Source organism: Dromiciops gliroides, chromosome 1, assembly GCF_019393635.1.
Source record: "Dromiciops gliroides isolate mDroGli1 chromosome 1, mDroGli1.pri, whole genome shotgun sequence".
NCBI classification, from domain to species: Eukaryota; Metazoa; Chordata; class Mammalia; order Microbiotheria; family Microbiotheriidae; genus Dromiciops; species Dromiciops gliroides.
This window is the reverse complement of record NC_057861.1, coordinates 26902275-26923649: the sequence shown is the minus strand read 5'-3', so window position 1 is coordinate 26923649 and position 21375 is coordinate 26902275. Positions and strand designations below refer to the sequence as shown.

The following is a 21375-nucleotide window of genomic DNA, read 5'->3' as shown; positions in this document are numbered from 1 at the left end:
GAAATGCATTCCAGGCACCTGGGAGTGCTAGAACAAAGCCACAGAAGGGAGAAATTGAGTGGCATCTGTTAGGAACAGGAAGAAGTCTAGTTTGGGCACATCACAAAGTGCAAGAGGAAGAGTACTATTCAGCGAAGTCTCCAAGGTAGGTCAAGGCCAGGTTGTGAAGTAATTTAAAAGCTTAATGGAGTAGCTTGTAGATAATTCTAGAGGTAATAGGAAGCTACTGGAATTCATTAAGAGGTCAGATCTTCATTAGGGAAAAATCACTTTGGTGGCTTTGGTGGGGAGAGACTTGAGGCAGAGAGACCAATTAAGATACACAGTCCTCTAGACAAGAGGATGAGAGTGGGGTAGCTATGTGAATACAGAGAAGGGATCAGATTCAAGAAATGTAGTAGAAGTTAAAAAAACTCAAGATTTGGAAACTGATTGGACATTTGGAATGAGGAAGAGTAAGAAATCCTTTGACACTAAGGTTAAGACCCAGAGGGAGTGGATGAATGGTGGTGCCTTTAACAGAAATGGGATTCCACAGCTCATAAATGGCAAGAGTGGAATTCATTAGATCATTCAATCATAGATCTAGGTCAGATCTGTCTAGTCTGAGTCCCTCATTTTACAGAGCCAGAAACTGAGCTCTATAGAAGTTAGGGGACTCATTGTCACGTAGTAGTCCTTGGGTCCTGCTATGCTGATCAGTGACTGCCTCTTAGGGACCACTTTTTTCATGAAAGCCCCAACTACCATATTTCACTTCAATCACTATTCTCTGAACATCTCCTTTTTTTTCTGGGTTTTTTTTTTTTGTTTGTTTGTTTTTCGCTGGGCAATGAGGGTTAAGTGACTTGCCCAAGGTCACACAGCTAATAAGTGTCAAGTGTCTAAGGCCGGATTTGAACTCAGGTCCTCCTGAATCCAGGGCCGGTGCTTTATCCACTGAGCCACCTAGCTGACCCTTGTGATGCACTATGGCGCCACCTAGCAGCCCGAACATCTCTTTCACAGCTTCCCCCACTACATTTCTTCCATTTGAGTATCCTTTGTCCCTCTTAAGTTCTGGAACTATAAACTATGATCAGATAAACTTAAGTGCTTAGCACAGTGCCTGGTATACAGTAGGTGCTTAATAAATACTTTGGCAACTAAGTGGTGGACTGCCAAGCCTGGAATCAAGAAGTCTCATCTTTATGAGTTCAAATCCTGCCTCAGACACTAGTTGTTTGACTCTAGCAAGTCACTTAACCCTGTTTGCCTCAGTTTCTCCTCTGTAAAATGAGCTAGAGAAGGAAATGGTAAACTACTTAGGTAATGGTAAACTTTCTTTGCCCAAAAAACCCCAAATGGGATCCTGAAAAGTTGGATATGACTGAAAAACAACAAAAAGTGCCTAATCCCTTCCCTCTCTTTCCCCACACTGCACCAAGGTTCCTGGATTGGATATGTCAACCAATCCCTTTATGGCCTTACTTGCCCACCCATTAACATCCTGGACCAAAGTTTCCCTCCCTGACCACCATTCCTTTATATGAATTGTGTACCTCCCCTATTAGAATATAAGGTCCTAGGGAGCAGGGACTGTCTTTACCCTTGTATTCTATCTCCAACACTTAGTATAGTTTTGGACACATAGTAATTACTTAATAAATATTTTGTGGGGCAGCTGGGTGGTGCAGTGGATAGAGCACCAGCCCCAGATTCAGGAGGATCTGAGTTCAGATCCGGCCTCAGACACTTTATACTTACTAGTTGTGTGACCCTAGGCAAGTCACTTAACCCCAATTGCCTCACCAAAAAACCCCCAAAAAACAAACAAACAAAATAAATAAATACTTTGTCATTCATTTATTCAAGTCAGAGGTGAAAAACTCAGCTATCTCCATATTTTAAGTCCAACTCTTTTTCCACTACACACATTTTTATTCTGTCTTAGATAAAAATAATTAAATGGAAGCTGTGGTATAATCGAAAGTTCATTGTCTTTCTACTTCCATCTTCTGTAGGAGAAGATTTTGGTAAAAGGAGAAGGAGAAAGGAGAAGACCTTGAACCAATTGAAAAGGAAAAATAAAAACCATATCTGTCATTTGGAGGAGGTTAGACTAGTGAATTTAGGCAGGAAAGGGTTAAAGAAATTTGCTAAAAAATTGAAGAAAATTTGAAGAAAATGTCCGGGACCATGTCCAAACTCTATTGTTTGTCCTTTGTTCTTGAAGAGGACCGTGACATCAGGGTGATGTCATCACTTACACTGAAGTGGATTTAAGTGAGGGAGGGCTGTCAAGGTCACCAACCTTGCTCTCTCCTCCAGAACCATCTAGGTCCAGTGGCAAGATATAGATTAGGATGACTGGAGATAGCCTCAAATGTTTAAGAAAGTTGGGGTTAAGTGACTTGCCCAGGGTCACATAGCTAGTAAGTTCCTGAGGTGAGATTTGAATTCAGGTCCTCTTGACTCAAGGGCCAGTGCTCTATCCACTGCACTACCTAGCTGCCCAGATTTTGCTTTCAGGTTGAAAGAGGAACAGAATCCAGAATAACTAAGGGGAATATAAAGTGATCAAGATGGATTCAGAAATGGGGCAGCTAGGTGGCACGGTGGATAAAGCACCAATCCTGGATTCAAGAGGAACTAAGTTCAAATCTGGCCTCAGACACTTGACACTTACTAGCCATGTGACCTTGGGCAAGTCACTTAACCCTTATTGCCCTGAAAAAATGCACAACAAAAGATGGATTCAGAAGTAGAACCTGAAGAGGAAGACTCAAGGAGGAAAAGGAGAAGGTAGCTGACATGACCAAACAAAGTAAGAAAAGGTAATTGGAACAATCAGAGGGTAAATGCACTTGCTAGAATGCATTGGTGGGTAAGGTGAATGAAAGAAGTAGGAGGTTGAAGCAAGTAAGAGGGGAGGTAGAGTGTGGTTATGGAGTTGTTCAGACTAATGAAAGGAAGTTGAATGGTTGTCAAGTTATTAAGAGGTGATAACTGACTGTAAAAAATTTTAACCAGGTATATAGGGCTGAGGTGTAAAGGAAAATAATTCTCCCTTCCCAAAGAGAGGCTGGAAAAATCTGGACTGATATGAAAAGTAAGGGAAATTGTGCTATGTCTTGCATTCACATTCTGATGTTTCTATTTCTGCCACAGTCTAGTGACACTTATCTATGTTCCTAGTCCAATCTCCATGCTGAAGGAGAGGGTGAAGGGACTCAAAGAATACCTCTCCACATTCTGAGTTGTGCAAGAGAACACCATGTTCCCCACGGAACTTATAACACAGTGTTCGCCAAGAAACAAAACAATAGCAACTTCTAACACAATGTTTCCCAAGGAACAAAATAATACCCACTTCTAACACAGTATTCCCCAAGGAAGGAAGCAATAGAGACTTCAATGGGGAAATGGTAGGGATGTGAGGAGGAGAATGGGACATTTGACTTTTGTCAGGATGTTGGCAAATGGAACAGTGTTACACAGAGGAGAAAGGGAAGGAAAAGGACAACTGAGTCTGTTCCTAAAGAGTTGAGAGTTGGATGCTCTTAGGAGGAATACCCTGCTTCTTCTCCATAGTGTCTCCAGAGGCTAGCAGGTGACAGATCATCTAATAAGGGTCAGAGAAAAAATGAAAGAGGAGGAGGAGGAGAAGGAACAAGCATTCATCTGATACTGCAAAGGTTTACAAAGCATTTTACTTGGCCTGTAAAGTGAAAAACTTCTGACCTCCTATTCAAAGGTTTAATTTGAGACAACCAGAAAATTGTCAAGAAGCATTTAATAAAGATTTATTATGTGTCAAGCACTGTGCTAAGCACTGGGGATACAAATGCAAGCAGAAAGACAGTCCCTGCCCTCAAGAAGTTTATATTCTAAAGAGGGAAGACAATATATAAAAGGAAATTGAAGGGGGTTGGAGGTGGAGGGACAATACCATATTGGGGAATGGTGAAGTGAGTTCAGAGAATCAAGAGTGCAACCTGGAGAGAAATGAAGACATGGAATTTTATGGATTTCTGAATTTTATTTTCCAAAATCCTCTGCTCCTTTAATGTGGTAGTTGCTAAATCTTATATGATCCTAATTGTTCCACCATTGTATTTAATTAGTTTCTTTCTGACTCCTTGAAGTAGCACTGTGAGAAAAGATCCCTAGGTTTTTACCAGAGTGCCAAAGTGGTCCATAACATACAGAAAGGATTAAGAACTCCTGATTTAGAGATCTTCAAAAAGTTCATTAGAGAGTCTATGAAAGAGTCATGGATGAGTCATGGATTTACTGACTTAATAAAGTATATTTTAATTCTAATTTTAAAAAAAGAAATGAAGACATGGCTGGCTAGCCTGAAGTGTCCATCTTGAATGAAAAGAATTGAAAGTTCTAGAAGAAGCAGCCAAGCAGAGGGAGACAGTACTTCCAGTGTGAGAAATCCAGTGGTAGATTGAGTTTCCTGAATATAGAGATTTCTATAGCATAAAACAGAAAAATCCAGACAGTCAGGAGTGTAGCCTAGAGAGAAAGGAATACCATTTCACATTAGTTTCCTCTCTTCCCAATATGGGAAGAACTACAAATCCATGGTTTTTTGTGGTCAGACAACCCCTTGCCAGAGCTTGTAATAAACACAAGGACCAACCATGATTCCATAGGATTCACAATGAAGCATGCTGCCTATCTTGACAGAGAGATGATGGACTCAAGGTGCAGATGAAGACATATTTTCCAACATAGGCAATAGAATTTGTTTTGCTTAATTTTGTAGTGGGGCAGCTAGATGGCACAGTGGATAGAGCACCGGCCCTGGATTCAGGAGTACCTGAGTTCAAATCCGGCCTCAGACACTTACTAGCTGTGTGACCCTGGGCAAGTCACTTAACCCCAATTGCCCCTCAAAAAAAACAAAAAAAAACAAAAATTATGATTTGTAACAGGGTTTTGCTTTTCTTTCTTTCTCAAAGTGAGGATCAGGAGAGAGTATGGGGGAGAGGTTGAAACAGAATTTAATTTTTAAGAAGGAATTTATTTGTGAGTATCTTGCAGATAAATTGATCAAAAACCATTTATTAAATGTTTACTATGTGTCAGTCCTTGCACTGGGAAAATAGTCTGTAGTAGGATTAAATTTGAAGTTGCCTCTCAGGGGTCATTACTCACCAGGAGGTTCATAAGGATGGGGTCATCGAGAAAGCGGGAGTCCAGAGATAAAGCAAAAAGATCTTTATTTGGCTAACCAGGTGGGCACTGCTGGAGACCATATGACAATCATAGGGAAATGTTTTGTTTTAATATACCACTTTTAGGCAGTATTCTACAGAGTAAGCAAGAATCATTTAAACCAACCACAATAAAGGGCAACATTAACATCAGTTGGATATCAGGATGAGGTGGACACAGTTTATCTCATGGACATGTTTGAAGAACAAGATACCCTACACCCTCAAAGGAACAGGAAGAATACATTTTGCCAACTTATGGAATGTAACATAACAAGTTATGTCTACAGCTGCCATCTATAATCATATTTTTCCATAGGTCCCCACCCTCAAGAATCTTTCATTCAAATGGGGGAGAGAGTATTACATACATAAATGATATACAATATACATACAGAATATGAAAGTTAACCTTAGAGACGAAGGTACTAATGGGGGAGATATGGGGGTGGAGAAGCAGAGAATAGGAAAGGTCTTCAGAAGATGGCATTTGATCAGAATTATAAAGGTAGCCCAGGAGGGATTCTTAGAAGTGGAGGGCTATATAAATGTAGTTTACTATAAAAAAAATGATGAGCAGGATGCTATCAGAAAAACCTAGAAAGACCTACATGAGCTGATGTAAAGTGAAATGTACTATATACAAAATAACAGCAATATTGTAAGATGATCTGCTGTGAATGACTTAGTTATTTTTAGCAATACAATCCTCAAAGACAGCTCTGAAGATCTTATGAAAAATGCAATCCATCTACAGAGAGAGAACTGATGATATCAATACAAATTGAAGCATAATTTTTTTTTAGTTCCTTTATCTGAAGTTTTTTTCTGTTTTCTTTCACAATCTGGCTAATGTAGAAATGTTTTGCATGACTGCTCATGTATAGCTAATATTGAATTGCTTGAGTTCTTGTTGGGCGGTGGGGAGGCAGAAGATTTGGAACCCAAAGTTTTAAAAAATGATGTCAAAATTTATATTTTATATGTAATTTGGGAAAATAAAATTCTAAATATTAAAAAAAAAAAAAAGAAGTGGAGGGGCGGAGGGAGAACATTGCAGGCATAGAGGACTGGACAGGTAGGGCAAAAGTACTGAATAGAGTTTTGTGAATCTGTGAGACTGTGAAACATGAGATTTTGTGGAAGTTGAAATGAAAAGATTTGGTAGCAGATTTAGGCTACAGAATGACACAGGAGTTTGGGAAGATATTGCTGCCCTTAACTGTCATATGGATACACAGAAGAGGGGTGTGTTGGAGAAGGAGGGGGAGGAGGAAAGATCATCTAGCTCTATTTGGGGAACTTTGAGATATCTATGGGGCATCCAGTTTAAAGTAACCGATAGGAAACCAATCAAGCATAAAAATGTAGTTCAGAAGAGAGACTAGGACTAGTTAGAGAGATTGGGGAAACAGCCATAAGGATGATAATCGAACCAATGCGAGCTGATAAGACCACAAATGAGAGAATGTAGAAAGGACAGAGTCTTAGAGTACACTCACAATTAGAGGTCACAACATGAAGAAAGATCCAGCAAAGTAGTCAGATTGGGAGAAGAACAAGGAAATAATAACATGAAAACCCAGAGAGGAGAGATTATCCAGGAGGAAAAGATGGGGTCAATAGTACCAAATGCTTCAGAGAAGTCAAGATGCATAAGGATTAGGAAAAGGCTGTTCAATTTGGCAATGAGAAATAACCAGTAACTTTGATGAGAGTTGTTTCATTTGAATAATGAGATCAGAAACCAGGTTGCAAAGGGTTTGGAAGAAAAAGGAATGGAAGCACAATATGTAAATGGCTTTTTCATAGAGTTCATTGGGGGCGGGGGTGGGGGTGGTAATGAGGGTTAAGTGACTTCCCCAAGGTCACATAGCTAGTAAGTGTCAAGTGTCTGAGTCTGGGTTTGAACTCAGGTCTTCCTGAATCCAGGGCCAGTTCTTTATCCACTGCACCACCTAGTTGCCCCCATTTTTCATAGAGTTTAGTTGAGAAAGGAAGGCAAGATTTAGGGCAATATTCATAATGAGGATAATGACATATGATATAGTATATGATATGATAATGATATATATAATGATATGAGGATAGTGAGATATAATGAAGATGATTGAATCAAATGAGGGTTTTTTAGAATGGGGGAGAATTGGGAATGTTTGTAGGCAGTAGGGAAGAAGCCAGTAGATAATTAGAGATTGAATATTGGAGAGATAGGCTAATAGAAAAGTTGGAGAAGCCAAGAAGGGTATATGTAAAGGGGTTATTTATATTTAACAAGGAAAAGGAGTCACTTCATCAGAGACTAAAGGGAAGAGGAAACTGGAGAGAATGTGAAGAATGATATCTAAGAGAGTGAGATGGAGAGAAGAGGGAACTCTCTTGGAGAATGGCTTAATTTTTTTCCATGAAATATGAGGTCACAGCTGAGAGGGTGGGGGGGTGGGAGTGTCATGAATGGCTTGAGGAAAGAAGAGGTTTGAAGCAGTCACCTGTGGTGAGTGGGAAGAGAAGGGTTGCCTTGCTTCGGTGAGGGCCCAACTGAGATTAATTAACATAAATTTGTAGTGAACTCAATCAACAAGACATCCCTGAATTCTACCACTTCTATTCAGCATTATATGAGTAGGAGCAAATGGGGACAGGTGGTGGGGATTTCAAAACACATGACCATCAAGAGAGCAAAGGGTTTGGGAATAGAGAATGTGATAATTTTAGAACACTTTTTGAATTTTGAAACAAATCAGAATTTTTTTCGTTACTTGTATTTGAATACCCACTGCCTGGCACAGAGATAAGGAAGACTGGACCTATGATTTCATTGGTATAGGGAATTCCCAGGTGAGAAAACTCCCTCTGCCAGTGCAGATCAACACCTTCTCTCCAATTTATACAGTTTTAGAGAGTTGCCTACAGCACTGAGAGGTCTATTCAGCCATGTCAAAGGGGAGACATGAACCTAGGTATTCCTACCTTCAAGACCAGGTATATATCTAATTAGCCACATTGTTTCTCTGCCTGGTAGATAGTAGGTGCTTAATAAATGCTTGTTGGTTGACTGGTTGGTGGAGGATAGTAAAGAGTTGAACTGTTCACCCAGTGGATGAGATTGAGAAGGGAGGTGAATGTAGCTGGATTAATAGCCATGGCCTCAGTCATTGGCACTCCCTCCCTGGCTACTGGCTGCTTGTCCACTACCTACCAAAATGTCCATATCCCCCCATTTTCCAAAAATAAAAAACCCTCTTTCAGGGCAGCTAGGTGGCTCAGTGGATAGAGCACCAGCCCTGGAGTCAGGAGGACCTGAGTTCAAATCCCACCTCAAATACTTACTAGCAGTGTGACCCTGGGCAAGTTGCTTAACTCTAATTGCCTCATAATAGCCAGGGCCATCTCCAGTTGTCCTTACCTATATCTTGCCACTGGACCCAAATGACTCCAGAGGAGAGAGTGAGGTTGCAAAGCCCTGCCTCACCTAAATCCAATTCACTGCAAGCCATGACATCACCCTGATGTCATGATCCTCTTTGAGAATAAACAACAAACAACAACAGCTTTTCCTGAAGTGACTAATGATCTCTTTTTTTTTTTTTGGTGGGGGGGTTAGGCAATTGGGGTTAAGTGCCTTGCCCAGGGTCACACAGTTAGTAAGTGTCAATTGTCTGAGGCTGGATTTGAGTTCAGGTCCTCCTGAATCCAGGACCAGTGCTTTATCCACTGCACCACCTAGCTGCCCCCTATAATCTTTCTAATACATTGCTGTAGCCTACTATCTAATATTTTATTTAATTTTTATGTCAGTATGAATTAAGGATATTTGTAGGTTTTTTTCTTTTTGTTTCTCCTTGTTTTAAGTATCAAAACTAGATTTTTATCATAGGACTTATCATAGAGAACAGATTTTATACACAGCTACCCACAGGTGATGGAAATATGTGTCTTTCACAGTTTAGCTAGTTGATTTATACATAACATGAATCAAAGAAAAATATGGCTGCTCATTATATAAAGAATAAAGTATACTTGTTAAAGAGAATGCATATCATTAGCTACAGGAGATAGATAAGGGATGTGTCCTTGTCATTATAGCTGGTTTCACTAAATCAAAAGGAACTACCTGACAGACTAGACAAGGGAGGGGGATATTCCAGAGACTGCAACCCTCCCTTTCTAGCAATTAAGTCTTTTTGTACTAAAGAAAGACTGTCCCCATATATAACATGGTTATATTGTCTAGCTCAAACAGAGGCAGAATAGACATCTCCAGCCCCTACTATTCACCCTCACCTTTCTCTAAGAGATATTTTATTTCCTACCAGAAAGGGAAGCAGGAGGTTCAGCCAGAAGGTCAACTATTTTCCTCTCTTCAGGGAGGGGAGTTATAGAATTATATCTATTTGCCTCCTTTAATATTATTAGTCTAGGAGGGGCTGCTAGGTGGCGCAGTGGATAGAGCACTGGCCCTGGAGTTAGGAGTACCTGAGTTCAAATTTGGCCTCAGACACCAGACACTTAACACTTACTAGCTGTGTAGCTGTGTGACCCTGGGCAAGTCACTTAACCCCCATTGCCTCACTAAAATATATATATATATATATATATATATATATATATATATATATATATATATATATATATTTTTATTAGTCTAGGGAATGTTGTTTTCAGGTTTAAGCTAAACATCTGATTGCTGTTCATTATTAAGGAAAAGAAGACCCAAGCTATATATCAGAGGCTTGACTCCCTTCCATCAAGTAACAGTTTCACAATGAATATACATTACAGTGGTGGTGGTAGTGCTGGTACTGATTCATTCTAACCCCATTTAGGGTTTTGTTGGCAAAGATACTGCAGTGGTTTGCCATTTCCTTCTACTCATTTTATAGAGGAAAACAGGGTTAAGTGACTTGCCCAGGATCACACAGTCAGTAAGTGTCTGAGGGCAGATTTGAACTCAGGAAGATGTCTTCTTCTTTTTTTTTTTTTCAGGAAGATAAGTCTTCTTAACTCCCTGTCACTTTATCCACTGTACCATCTAGCTACCCTGAACACACATAGCAAGTAACAAAGAAACCCAGCTATCCAAGTCAATGGCAAAAAAGAAATCAGAAAAAGTATGCATAGGCCATTCCCCAGTTAAAGAGCATCTCCTTAATTTCCAATTCTTTGCCACAACAACAAAAAAAAGAGTTGCTATAAATATTTTTGTACATCTGAGTTCTTTTACTTTGATCTCTTTGGGATCCAAACCTAATAGTGGTATTGATGGGTCAAAAGGTATGCACAGGGCAGCTAGGTGGCGCAGTGGATAAAGCATTGGCCCTGGATTGAGGAGGACCTGAGTTCAAATCCAGCCTCAGACACTTGACACTTACTGGCTGTGTGACCCTGGGCAAGTCACTTAACCCCCATTGCCCCACACACAAAAAAAAAGGTGGTATGCACAGTTTTAAAGCCCTTTGAGCATACTTCCAAATTGTTCTCCAGAATGGTTGGACCAGTTCACAACACTCCACCAACAGTACATTATTGTACCTATATTTCCACATCTCCTCCAACATTTGTCATTTTTCTTTTCTGTCATCTTGGCTAGTCTGATGGGTATAAGGTAATGTCTCAGTGTTGTTTTAGTTTGCATTTCTCTGTCTTTTAGTGATTTGGAGCATTTTATATGATTATTGATAGTTTAGATGTCTTCCTCTGAAAACTGCCTATTTATCCCCTTTGGCCATTTATCAGTTAGGGAATGGCTACTGTTTTTATAAATTTGGCTCAGTTCCCTATATATTTGAGAAATGAGACCTTTATCAGAGAAAGTTGCTGTAAAAAATTTCCCCCTTCCTGCTCTTCTTCTAATTTTGGCTGCATTGGCTTTGTGAAAACCTTTTTCATTTTATGTAATCAAAATTGTCCACTTGACCTTCTGTGGCCCTCTCTATCTCTTTGCTTATTCATTAATTCTTCTGTTCACAAATATGACAGGTATTTTTTCTGTGCTTCCCTAATTTGTTTATGATACCATCCTTTATGTCTAAATCATGCACCCATTTTGAACTTATCTTGGTATATGGTGTCAGATGTTGGTCTATGCCTGGTTTCTACCTGTCTACTTTCCAGTTTTCCCAGCAGGTTCTTTTGTCAAATAGTGAGTTCTTGTCCCAGTAAATGGGATCTTTGGGTTAATGAAACATTAGGCTACTGTGCTCATTTGGTGTAATCTATTTTATTGGTCAACCACTCCATTTATTAAACAGTTCCAAACTATTATGATTATTGCTGCTTTGTTGTATACTTTGAGATATGGTACTGCCCCAAATACTTTTGATGACCCTGCCCCCACACCCAAAGCATCTCTTATTCACATCAATATTTTCCAGTATGTTAGATCATGACAGTGGAATACCATTATTTCCAAAGGATTAAAGTGGTGCATCACCCAAAGAGTAGTGGAGTAGCAGATAATGGACATGAGTAGACAACATATTACCAAAGAAGAATTATGTGGAAGAAAAGGCATAAAGGATGTCACCAGAGAAATATATGCCCTATAAAGGAGGTGGAACAAGCTTGTAGCAAAGGTGTGAGATGCTTACCTGCTGGCTCCATTGGTATCCACATGAAGGATGGAGAGCAGAGGTTCTTAGCCTCATTTCTGTCCTCAACCCCTTGGACAATCTAGGGATCTCTATTCAGAATGGTTTTATTTTTTGCTGGTGCAATTGGGGTTAAGTGACTTGCCCAGGGTCACACAGCCAGTAAGTGTTAAGTGTCTGAGGCCGGATTTGAACTCAGGTCCTCCTGACTCCAGGGTCGGTGCTCTATCCACTGCGCCATCTAGCTGCCCCTATTCAGAATGTTTTTAAATGCATAAATTAAATATTATTAAAATATAATATTAAAATGCATAGAATGACAAAAGGAAACCAATTGTGTTAAAATTGAGTTATCAAAATATATTTGTTAAAAATTCATGGGCCGGGGCAGCTACGTGGCACAGTGGATAAAGCACTGGTCCTGGATTCAGGAGGACCTGAGTTCAAATCCGACCTCAGACACTTAACACTTACTAGCTGTGTGACCCTGGGCAAGTCACTTAACCCCAATTGCCTCACCAAAAAAAAAAAAATCATGGACCACATTTTTTCCTAATATGGAAAAAGATCTCCAAATTTTGGGGGTAAAATTCCTGTATACTTAATGGAAAGCATGAATCAGAATTATACATATCAGAAGGCATGAAGTCAGAAGGAATACCCATGAGATCTGTCATGAATATAATTGTGACTTATTCCTTATAACTAGAATGATGGGGGGCGGCTAGGTGGCGCAGTGGATAAAGCACCGGCCCTGGATTCAGGAGTACCTGAGTTCAAATCCGGCCGCAGACGCTTGACACTTACTAGCTGTGTGACCCCGGGCAAGTCACTTGGCCCCCATTGCCCTGCAAAAAAATAAATAAATAAAATAACTAGAATGATGCCTTTCTCACCATTTTCCATTCCATGTCCTGGGAACTGTCTACAGGATCCTTCACAAGAAGGGAGCCCACTAGGGGATGAAAGAAGAAGGTTTTGTGGGATATAACCAAGCACCATTTCACAGGCTTTCTTCCTCCCTATTCTTCCCCAAATTTCTCTTTCTGTTAAAGATACCATGACTTCTCCTGAATAGACAGTAGGCTCCTTGAAGGAGCCTGTTTCAATTTTGTCTATGTATCCTTTTGCCTAGTATAATGCCTAGAATACAGCAGGTGTTTAATAAATGCCTGATGATTGACTGGTTCACCTGTCAGTCATTCAGGCTCTTGACCTTAAAGTCACCCTTCACTCTTTTTTTTTTTTTGGTGAGGCAATTGGGGTTAAGTGACTTGCCTAGGATCACACAGCTAGTAAGCGTCAAGGGTCTGAGGATTTGAACTCAGGTCCTCCTGAATCCAGGGCCCGTGCTCTATCCACACCCTTCACTCTTGACCCTTTCTCTCATCAACATGATCAAATAGCTGGAAGTCCAGCCTCATTTCAATACAATTCAGTATGACATAATAAACGTTGCTTAAAACAGCAAGTGCTTGGTAAATACTTGATAATTGACCTGCTAATCACTCAGGCACTTTACTTTAAAGTCACTCTTAACCACCACCCCCTTTTTTTGCAGGGCAATGAGGGTTAAGTGACTTGACCAGGATCACACAGCTAGTAAGTAAGTGTCTGAATCCAGATTTGAACTCAGATATTCCTGAGTCCAGGGCTGGTACTTTATCCACTGCACCACCTTGCTGCCCCAGTCATCCTTAACTCTTGACTCTTTCTCTCATCAACATGACCAAATAGTTGCTAAGTCCAGCCTTTACCCCCTCATTTTAATTCAACTGTATATGATGTAATAAACATTGTTTAAACACCTACTGGCAACACTGCTAGACACTGTGGATAGGAAGATGAAAAATGACTAAGTCCTTACCCTCAAACAGTTTACATTCTAATAGGGGATAATGACATATATATGGAATCATGGAAGATAGGATGGAGGGAATGGACAAAGTGATCTTGGAAGATTTGGGGAGAAAAGATACTTTTGAGGGTGGGGGGATCAGAAGAGGTTTCACAGAAAAGGTGTCACCTGAACTAAGCCTTAAAAGAGAAGTATTTTAACTAGAGTCATCACAAGGGTAAAGCAAGCAACAATTCTTAAAGGGTGCTGGCTACACTTTTAGCACTTTAGAAACAATTGATCTTACCAACAAGTTAGCAAGGATTATTAATTTAAATAGAAAGCTACCAGATGCAGAGCTGTCCCCCCCCCACCCCGTTTCAGCTTTCCCAGCAAAGAGTTCAGCAAATGTCCTGGGGTCTTTGTCTACTTCAACCAAATATGCCCCTTTTGGGGGGGCGGGGCAATGAGGGTTAAGTGACTTGCCCAAGGTCACACAGCTAGTAAGTGTGAAGTGTTTGAGGCTAGATTTGAACTCAGGTCCTCCTGAATCCAGGGCCAGTGCTGTATCCACTGCGCCACCTAGCTGCCCCTAAATATGCCTTTTTAAAGGCTGGTTCTGTGTCTTTCATTTTGGGGAGAAATTTACTAGGTTTCTTTTTTTAGATTTTAACCAATGGACATGAGGAAATACCTAAAATGAAGCACAGACTATCCAAATGCACCGAAGTGTGTAATAACACAGAGTTCATTTGAGCAGCTAGTTGTTCAAGAAATAGTTAACTGTCCAATTTGTCTTAAATAAAGGATGTGTGAAGGGGAGAAATGTGATATAAGTCTCGAAAGATAGGTCAGACCCTGAAACGCTGGGCTCAGGAATTTATGTTAAAAGAGGGAAGGGGAAGAATAAAACATTACACAAGATTTGGAGCCCATATGAAGTCACAACTAACAATTTAAAAAGCTTTGACCTAGCCTAACCCTCTCATTTGACAAGAAATGGGTCCAGAGAAAAGTGACTTGTCCAAGATCATAAAAGAAAACAGCAGAATCCAGAAAGGAAACCAGGCCTTCCAACTCCAAATTTAATACTCTTTCCATTTTACCACTGGGGACATGGGGAAGAGGGGGAGGTTTGACAAGAAGAGGAGAAAAATGATAAGCTCTTTTGAGCCAAGTTTGAGGTACCAGTGTAACTTTCAGGTGGGGACTGGAGCTCAGAGGAAAAAAATGTGTCTGAATATTTGAATACTTGATGATCATTAAGCATTTCATGAAAATATTAACTCCAGACCAGGTACTGTTCTAGGTACTGAGAGATTGCCAAGACAAAACCAAAACAAGTCCTGCCCTCTAGGAGTTTATATGTCACTGGGAGGAAATGTCACATGCTCAGATAAGTAAATATGAAATATGTAAAAAGATATATAAACTATCTTAGAGGATTGAAAGAACATTAATGAAATTAAATGAAATCATGTAAGATGCTTTGAAAGACTTGAAGTGCGATATAAACATGAGCCGCTGCTATTGTTATGTGTTCATCATTGTACTGTGGCATTTTTATCATCTTTGTGTTGCAATGTTGACATCATCATGCTATGGTGCTATTGTCATTGTGTTATCATCTTTCTGTTGTTTTGTCATCTGGTAATCATCATCCCTTAGACTTTAAAGGCCAGCTAAGTGGTGCCATAGTGCATAGAGCACTGGGCTTAGAATCAGAAAGACTCCTCTTCTTGAGTTCAAATCTGGCCTCAGACTAGCGATGTGACCCTGGGCAAGTCACTTAACCCTGTTTGCCTCAGTTCCTTATCTATAAAATGAGCTGAAGGGGCAGCTAGGTGGCACAGTGGATAGAGCACCAGCCCTGGATTCAGGAGGACCTGAGTTCAAATCCGGCCTCAGACACTTATCACTTACTAGCTGTGTGACCCTGGGCAAGTCACTTAACCCCAACTGCCCTGCAAAAAAAAATAAAATAATAATAATAAAATAAAATGAGCTGAAGAAGGAAATGGCAAACCACTCTAGGATCTCTGCCAAGAAAACTCCAAAATGGGGTCATGGAGAGTCTGAAATGACTGAGCAATAACAACAGTCATCTTCCCTTCCCCCTCCTGGATTCATGCAGAGGGACTTGCATAAGCTCAATGAAACTATGAATTGTACCATACAGGTTACCCAATGCAGACAGGCCATAGTGGAGAGCTCTGACAAAAGGTGATCCCCTGGAGAAGGAAATGGCCAATGACTACACTATCTTTGCCAAGAAAACCCAATGGATGCTGGACCTGGTGCGTTCTGTTGGGGCTGGAACATGACCGAACAAGAAGTTATCATCATTGTCTTTTGTCATCATTGCATTATTGTTTATATTGTTAAAGTAGATGCCAATTGAACCCAGAGATCACCAAGGGGAGAAACCCCCCAGTCCTAAAGGACCTGGGTGTGAATCCTGACTGTACACACAACTGGCAGGGTTTCTAGTATCTAAAAGGATGCTCTTGAGAAGGTCCAGGTAGAGAGTGTGCATGGTTTGGTGTAATCCTCAAAGAGAGTTCATATGCCTTTTTACATATTTCAAATTTACTTCTCTGTGCGCATGACATGTAAGCCCCTAGAGGGCAGGACTTGTTTTGCTTTTGTCTTGGCAATCTCTCATCACCATTGTCAGAGACACAACCCAAAATTTAACCTTCTATTGAGTAGCCTGGTTGTCAGGGATGTCAGAGTTTTCACGGAGGGATGGTACCTCTTTCCCAGCCTAGGACCATCAATGAGAGGCTTGTTGAAAGAATACTTTGAGGAAGCAAACCCTGGCAGAAGTCTCATCCTTCCTTCAAACTTTACTTGGCCATGCAAGAAGAGGGAAGCCTAGGGGACAGCTAGGTGGCACAATGGATAAAGCACCAGCCCTGGATTCAGGAGGACCTGAGTTCAAATCCAGCCTCAGACACTTGACACTTACTAGCTGTGTGACCCTTGGCAAGTCACTTAACCCCAATCGCCTTGCCAAAAAAAAAAAAAAAAGAAATACCCTCCCTCACTTTAGGGGTATAGCATGGATAAAAACCTAACCCACTGTCTTTCATCTTCTGGAATGAGGATAGAGCTTCTGCATCTGAGCACTGCCTCCTTCCAGTCTTACCAAGTGCCTGGGGGATCTTATAGGTATGGTTCCCCTTCCCCTGCTACCACTTCCTTTCTGTCTTGGTCCCACAAATAAGGCAGATGTTTCTCCTGATGTTAGCAGCCTAAGCCAGCCAGAGGGCCCTGGCCAAAAACAACATTCTAATAATTTCCTCAAAAGTAAAATTTTTGAAATAGGGAGAGGGGGCATGCACATACACAAACACACACACACACACACACACACACACACACACACACACCTGACTTAGACCAGGTCTCCCAGACAGTCTGTGCAGTGAGATGGGTTTAGACTATAAGGAAACTTTATGGGCATGTTCTGGTTTAACAGGCAGAGTGGCCCCCACACTGCACATTCAGGCTTTGCTTTATGCAATAGGCAGATTCCTGGAGAGCGGGGAGATGAATCTTACTCTTGCTATCTGGGAAATCTCAGGCAAGTTATTTCTCCCTCTCTGGAAACCAGTTTTCTTCATCTGTAAAATAAGAGGGCCGGACTAGATTTTCTGCAGGAACAAGGAAGGCTCCACTGTCAAAAAGACCTAGTTCTGGCACTACCTGCCTTGTGGCCTTGGGTGGTAAGTCATTTCTCCCCCCTCTGGCCTTGTTTTCTTATCTACAAAATAAAGGGATTGAGCTACATGGTCTCTGAGGTGCTTTTCAGCCCTGACATCCCCTGTTCTAAGCCCCCTCCCAGCTCTGACATTCCCTGTTCTGAGGCCCCTCCCAGCTCTGACATCCTCTGTTCTAAGCCCCATCCCAGCCCTGACATCCCCTGTTCTAAGCCCCCTCCCAGCCCTGACATTCCCTGTTCTGAGGCCCCTCTAGCTCTCAAGTTCTATGACTCACAACCCCCGCCTGCCATCACTAAAACAACGATAGCAAAACAAATAATGACCACCAGAGGGTGGCATACCTTTGGCTGCTTGTGATTCTCCAGCTCCCAGTTGAGTAATTGCATTTTCCTTGGAGGGTGAAAGCTGGACAATCCCGGAGGAGGAGACTGCCCGGGCTCCTCCTCTCCAGCCCAGCCTAGATTTCCCCAGCCCTGCTTCAAGGGCAGACAATTCATATCCAGGACTGAGAAAGAGCTTTTAAAAACCTCCCGTGGTCCCCTCCCCGCATGCACACCTACCATTCCCCCTACCCACCGTTCCCCTGCATCCTCCCCCCACCTCCTCTCCTTCCCAGTTGTTTGGAAAGTCAAAGATTCCAAGAGAATCTCGCTAGCAGACAGCCTCCTGACTTCCCTGGAGCTGTTCCGATCGCCACCCATTCCCCTTGTCCCCTCTCTCGGGGTTTCTCCCTTGCTCTCCCCTTTGGTCAGTTACTAAGTCCTGTTTCTTCCTCTGGCATAAGCCTGGTGGCATCTGTCATCACCTTCATGCCGTCTCCTTCCCACCTGCCTAGACTATTCACCAGGTTCCATTCTTCCCTTCTAATCCATCCCCTTCTCATTAGACTGTGAGCTCCCTGAGGACAGGGACTGCTTTTTTTTTTAATCCCCAGCATTGAACACAACGCCTGGCACATAGTAGGTATTTAGTAAATTCTGGTTTACCAACTAACAGATGGTAGAACAATCTTCCTTATACAAAAAGCCAAGCCCGGTCATTACTCTGCTTATAAATCCTTATTACCTGCAGGGAATAGCTCAGACCCTTTTGCTTGACATTCGTGGCCCTCTGAAACCTTACACCCCCAAGCAAAATACATATAGAGATATGTCCCTCTCACTGTACTCCTTCCTCCACAACATAGCTCAGGCTATGTTTCCTGTACCTCGAACACCTTCCCTGCCCCCTCTTTATCTGATTAATCTTAGCCATTCTTTAAAGCCCAACTGAAAAGCTCCTTCCTCCAAGAAACTTTCTCAAATTGCCTGCTTAGGGACCCTCAAACTTCACAAACCCCTTTTGTTTCTTTTACCTGCTTAGTACATCTGTCATTTATACAATTAATCAACAAATATTTGCTAAAAGGCAACATGGGCTGGCCAGATGACCTCGGTTCAGTTCCTACATCTGACACCCAAGAGCTTGTGACCCTGGGCAAGTCACTTAAACCTGTTTGCTTCAGTTTTCTCCTCTATAAAATGAGCCAGAGATGGAAATGGCAAACAGCTCCAGGATCTCTGCCAAAAAAAACACAAATGGGGTCATGAAGAGTCAGGCACATTGGAAATGACTGAACTAATTCTCTTGTCCTTCATTCTCAAAGAGGACCATGACATCAGGGTGAAGTCATGACTTGCAGTGAATTGGATTTAAGTGAGGGAGGACTGTGCAAAGTCACCAGCCTCAGTCTCTCCTCCAGTGCCACCTGGGTCCAGTGGCAAGATATACATCAGAGGGGACATCTAGCTAGGTGGCACAGTGGATAAAACACTGGCCCTGGATTCAGGAGGACCTGAGTTCAAATCTGGCCTTAGACACTTGACACTTACTAGCTGTGTAACCCTGGGCAAGTCACTTAACCCTCATTGCCCCCACAAAACAAACAACCAAAAAAAAGATATACATCAGAACAACTGCAGATGGCCCCAGATGTTTAAGGCAATTGGGATTAAGTGACTTGTCCAAGGTCACACAGCTAGTAAGTGTCTGAGGTAAGATTTGAACTCAGGCCCTCCTAACTCCAGGGCCAGTGCTCTATCCACTGCACCTCCTAGCTGCCCTTTGTAAAATGAAGGGGTTGGATAAGATGACCTATAAGGTCTCTTCCAATTTTAAGGAGGAAAGAGCTGGCCTTGTTACTCAGCACAGGAGTTTTACTCATGATCAAGAGTTGGTCAGTGAATGATGCCCACACACGCACCTCAAACCCTCCCCACCCCCACCATCAGATCTTCACAGGCAGCCCTGGAAACCAGCAGGAAGGAAAGCATTGCCAATGGGAGTGGTATTGATACTGAAGCTTTCAGAGTATTGTCCTTTGAAAGACCTAAAGTGATATTATGATGTAGAAACACATGAGGGCGCCCTATTCAACCAGCAATAAAGAAAAAGTTTCAAATATTAATTCGTTTTTCACATTTTGAAGGGAGAAAGGAGCTTTATTCATTTTTTGTTCACGGTGACAGTGCTGAATACTGACTCCTACTCCTAGTTGTGTTGGCCACTCTGGGCCCCCGTCATTCATTCAATCAATAAGCATTTATTAAGCACCAACTGCATGTTCAGAACCTTAATAAATGCTTGTTGATTGATTGATGGATTGATTGGCACTGTGCTAAATGCTGGGAACAGAAAGACAAAAGTGAAATGAGGAACATCCAGGAAAGCCCCTCAGAACAGGTGTACTGGAGCAGAAAGAACCCTAGCCTTGGAATCAGGAGAGACTTGGGTTCAAATCCTGCCTCTGACTTTTAGGCAGGATTTGATGTAGGTCTTTTAGGAAGGGTCTGAGTTAAACAAAAGTATTCATTTAGAAGCATTTTGGCAGAGTAATAGCGAAGAATGTCAGACTTGAAATCCTGAAATCTAGAGAAACCTGGGTTCAAACCCTGCCTCTGACACTTCTTCAGTGAGTGACCTCACTTCTGATCATCCATTTCCTTTTGTAATATGGGGGCAATAATTACTCCGGTACTTATGAGAATCAGGTGTGATAATGTGGATCAAATGTTTAGTAAGACAGCATGATATGTATGTTTCAAATGTTATTAAAGCTACCTATATGACTCTGGGGATGTCAATCAACCCTGGGTAATCAATTTTTCTTCAGTAAAAGGAGTGCTAGGGCAGCTAGGTGGCGCAGTGGATAGAGCACTGGCCCTGGATTCAGGAGGACCTGAATTCAAATCCGATCTCAGATACTTAGCACTTACTAGCTGTGTGACCCTGGGCAAGTCACTTAACCCCAATTGCCTCACTTGAAAAAAAAAAGAAAAAGAAAAAAAGAAAAGGAGTGCTAGAGGAGATGATCTATAAGCTGCCCTCCCTCCAGCCCTGTTCTAAGGCCCTTCCCAGCTCTGACATTCCCTGTTCTAAGCACACACCCCCCCCAGCTCTGATGTTTCCTGTTCTAAGGACCCTCTAAGTTCTGGTGTTGTAGGTTCTATGTTTCCTTTCAATTTTGACACTCTATGTGCTAAGGCCCCTGCCCCCCTAAATTCCAGGATCCTTTGAACTCTTGAGGTTCTTGGCCTCCCTGGGGGCTCAGGGGGCTTGGTGTCTAACAGGGGGGCAGGAACTATGGTCTAAGGCAGCAATACCCCTTCTCCCACCGGCCCAGCCTCCTGCCAGAGCCAGGTGACTTCCAGTGACTTCTCAGGGAAATGAGAAACAGATTTATTGGCTCTCTATCCCTTCTCCAAGTCACATGGGAAATAACCTCCTTAAAGTCCCTATAATTTTGAGGTCATTTTTCTCAGTCACCAGGCCCTTGCCAAGGCAGTGGCCAGTGTGACCAGGGTTATAAGCTAAGCACCAGGCAGGGGAAGGAGGAAGGGCGATTTTGAAGGCCTGGATGAGTCCTTCAGGCCTTAGATTTGAGCCAAGGGCCAAATTGGGATAATACATTCCTACTGGAGCCTCAGAAGCTGCAGAGTTAGGCTCTCAGGCTCCCAGGCCTTTGCGTCAGA

General features: G+C 41.9%; 1 protein-coding gene across 1 annotated transcript in view; it reads left to right on the top strand.

The window, feature by feature from the left end:
* LOC122744491 (2'-5'-oligoadenylate synthase 2-like) overlaps positions 1-21375 on the top strand; it is a 75206-nt gene that overhangs the window by 50521 nt on the left and 3310 nt on the right. The window contains 1 exon segment of the mRNA XM_043990006.1: positions 17982-18112. Coding sequence (XP_043845941.1) covers positions 17982-18112 — 131 coding nt within the window.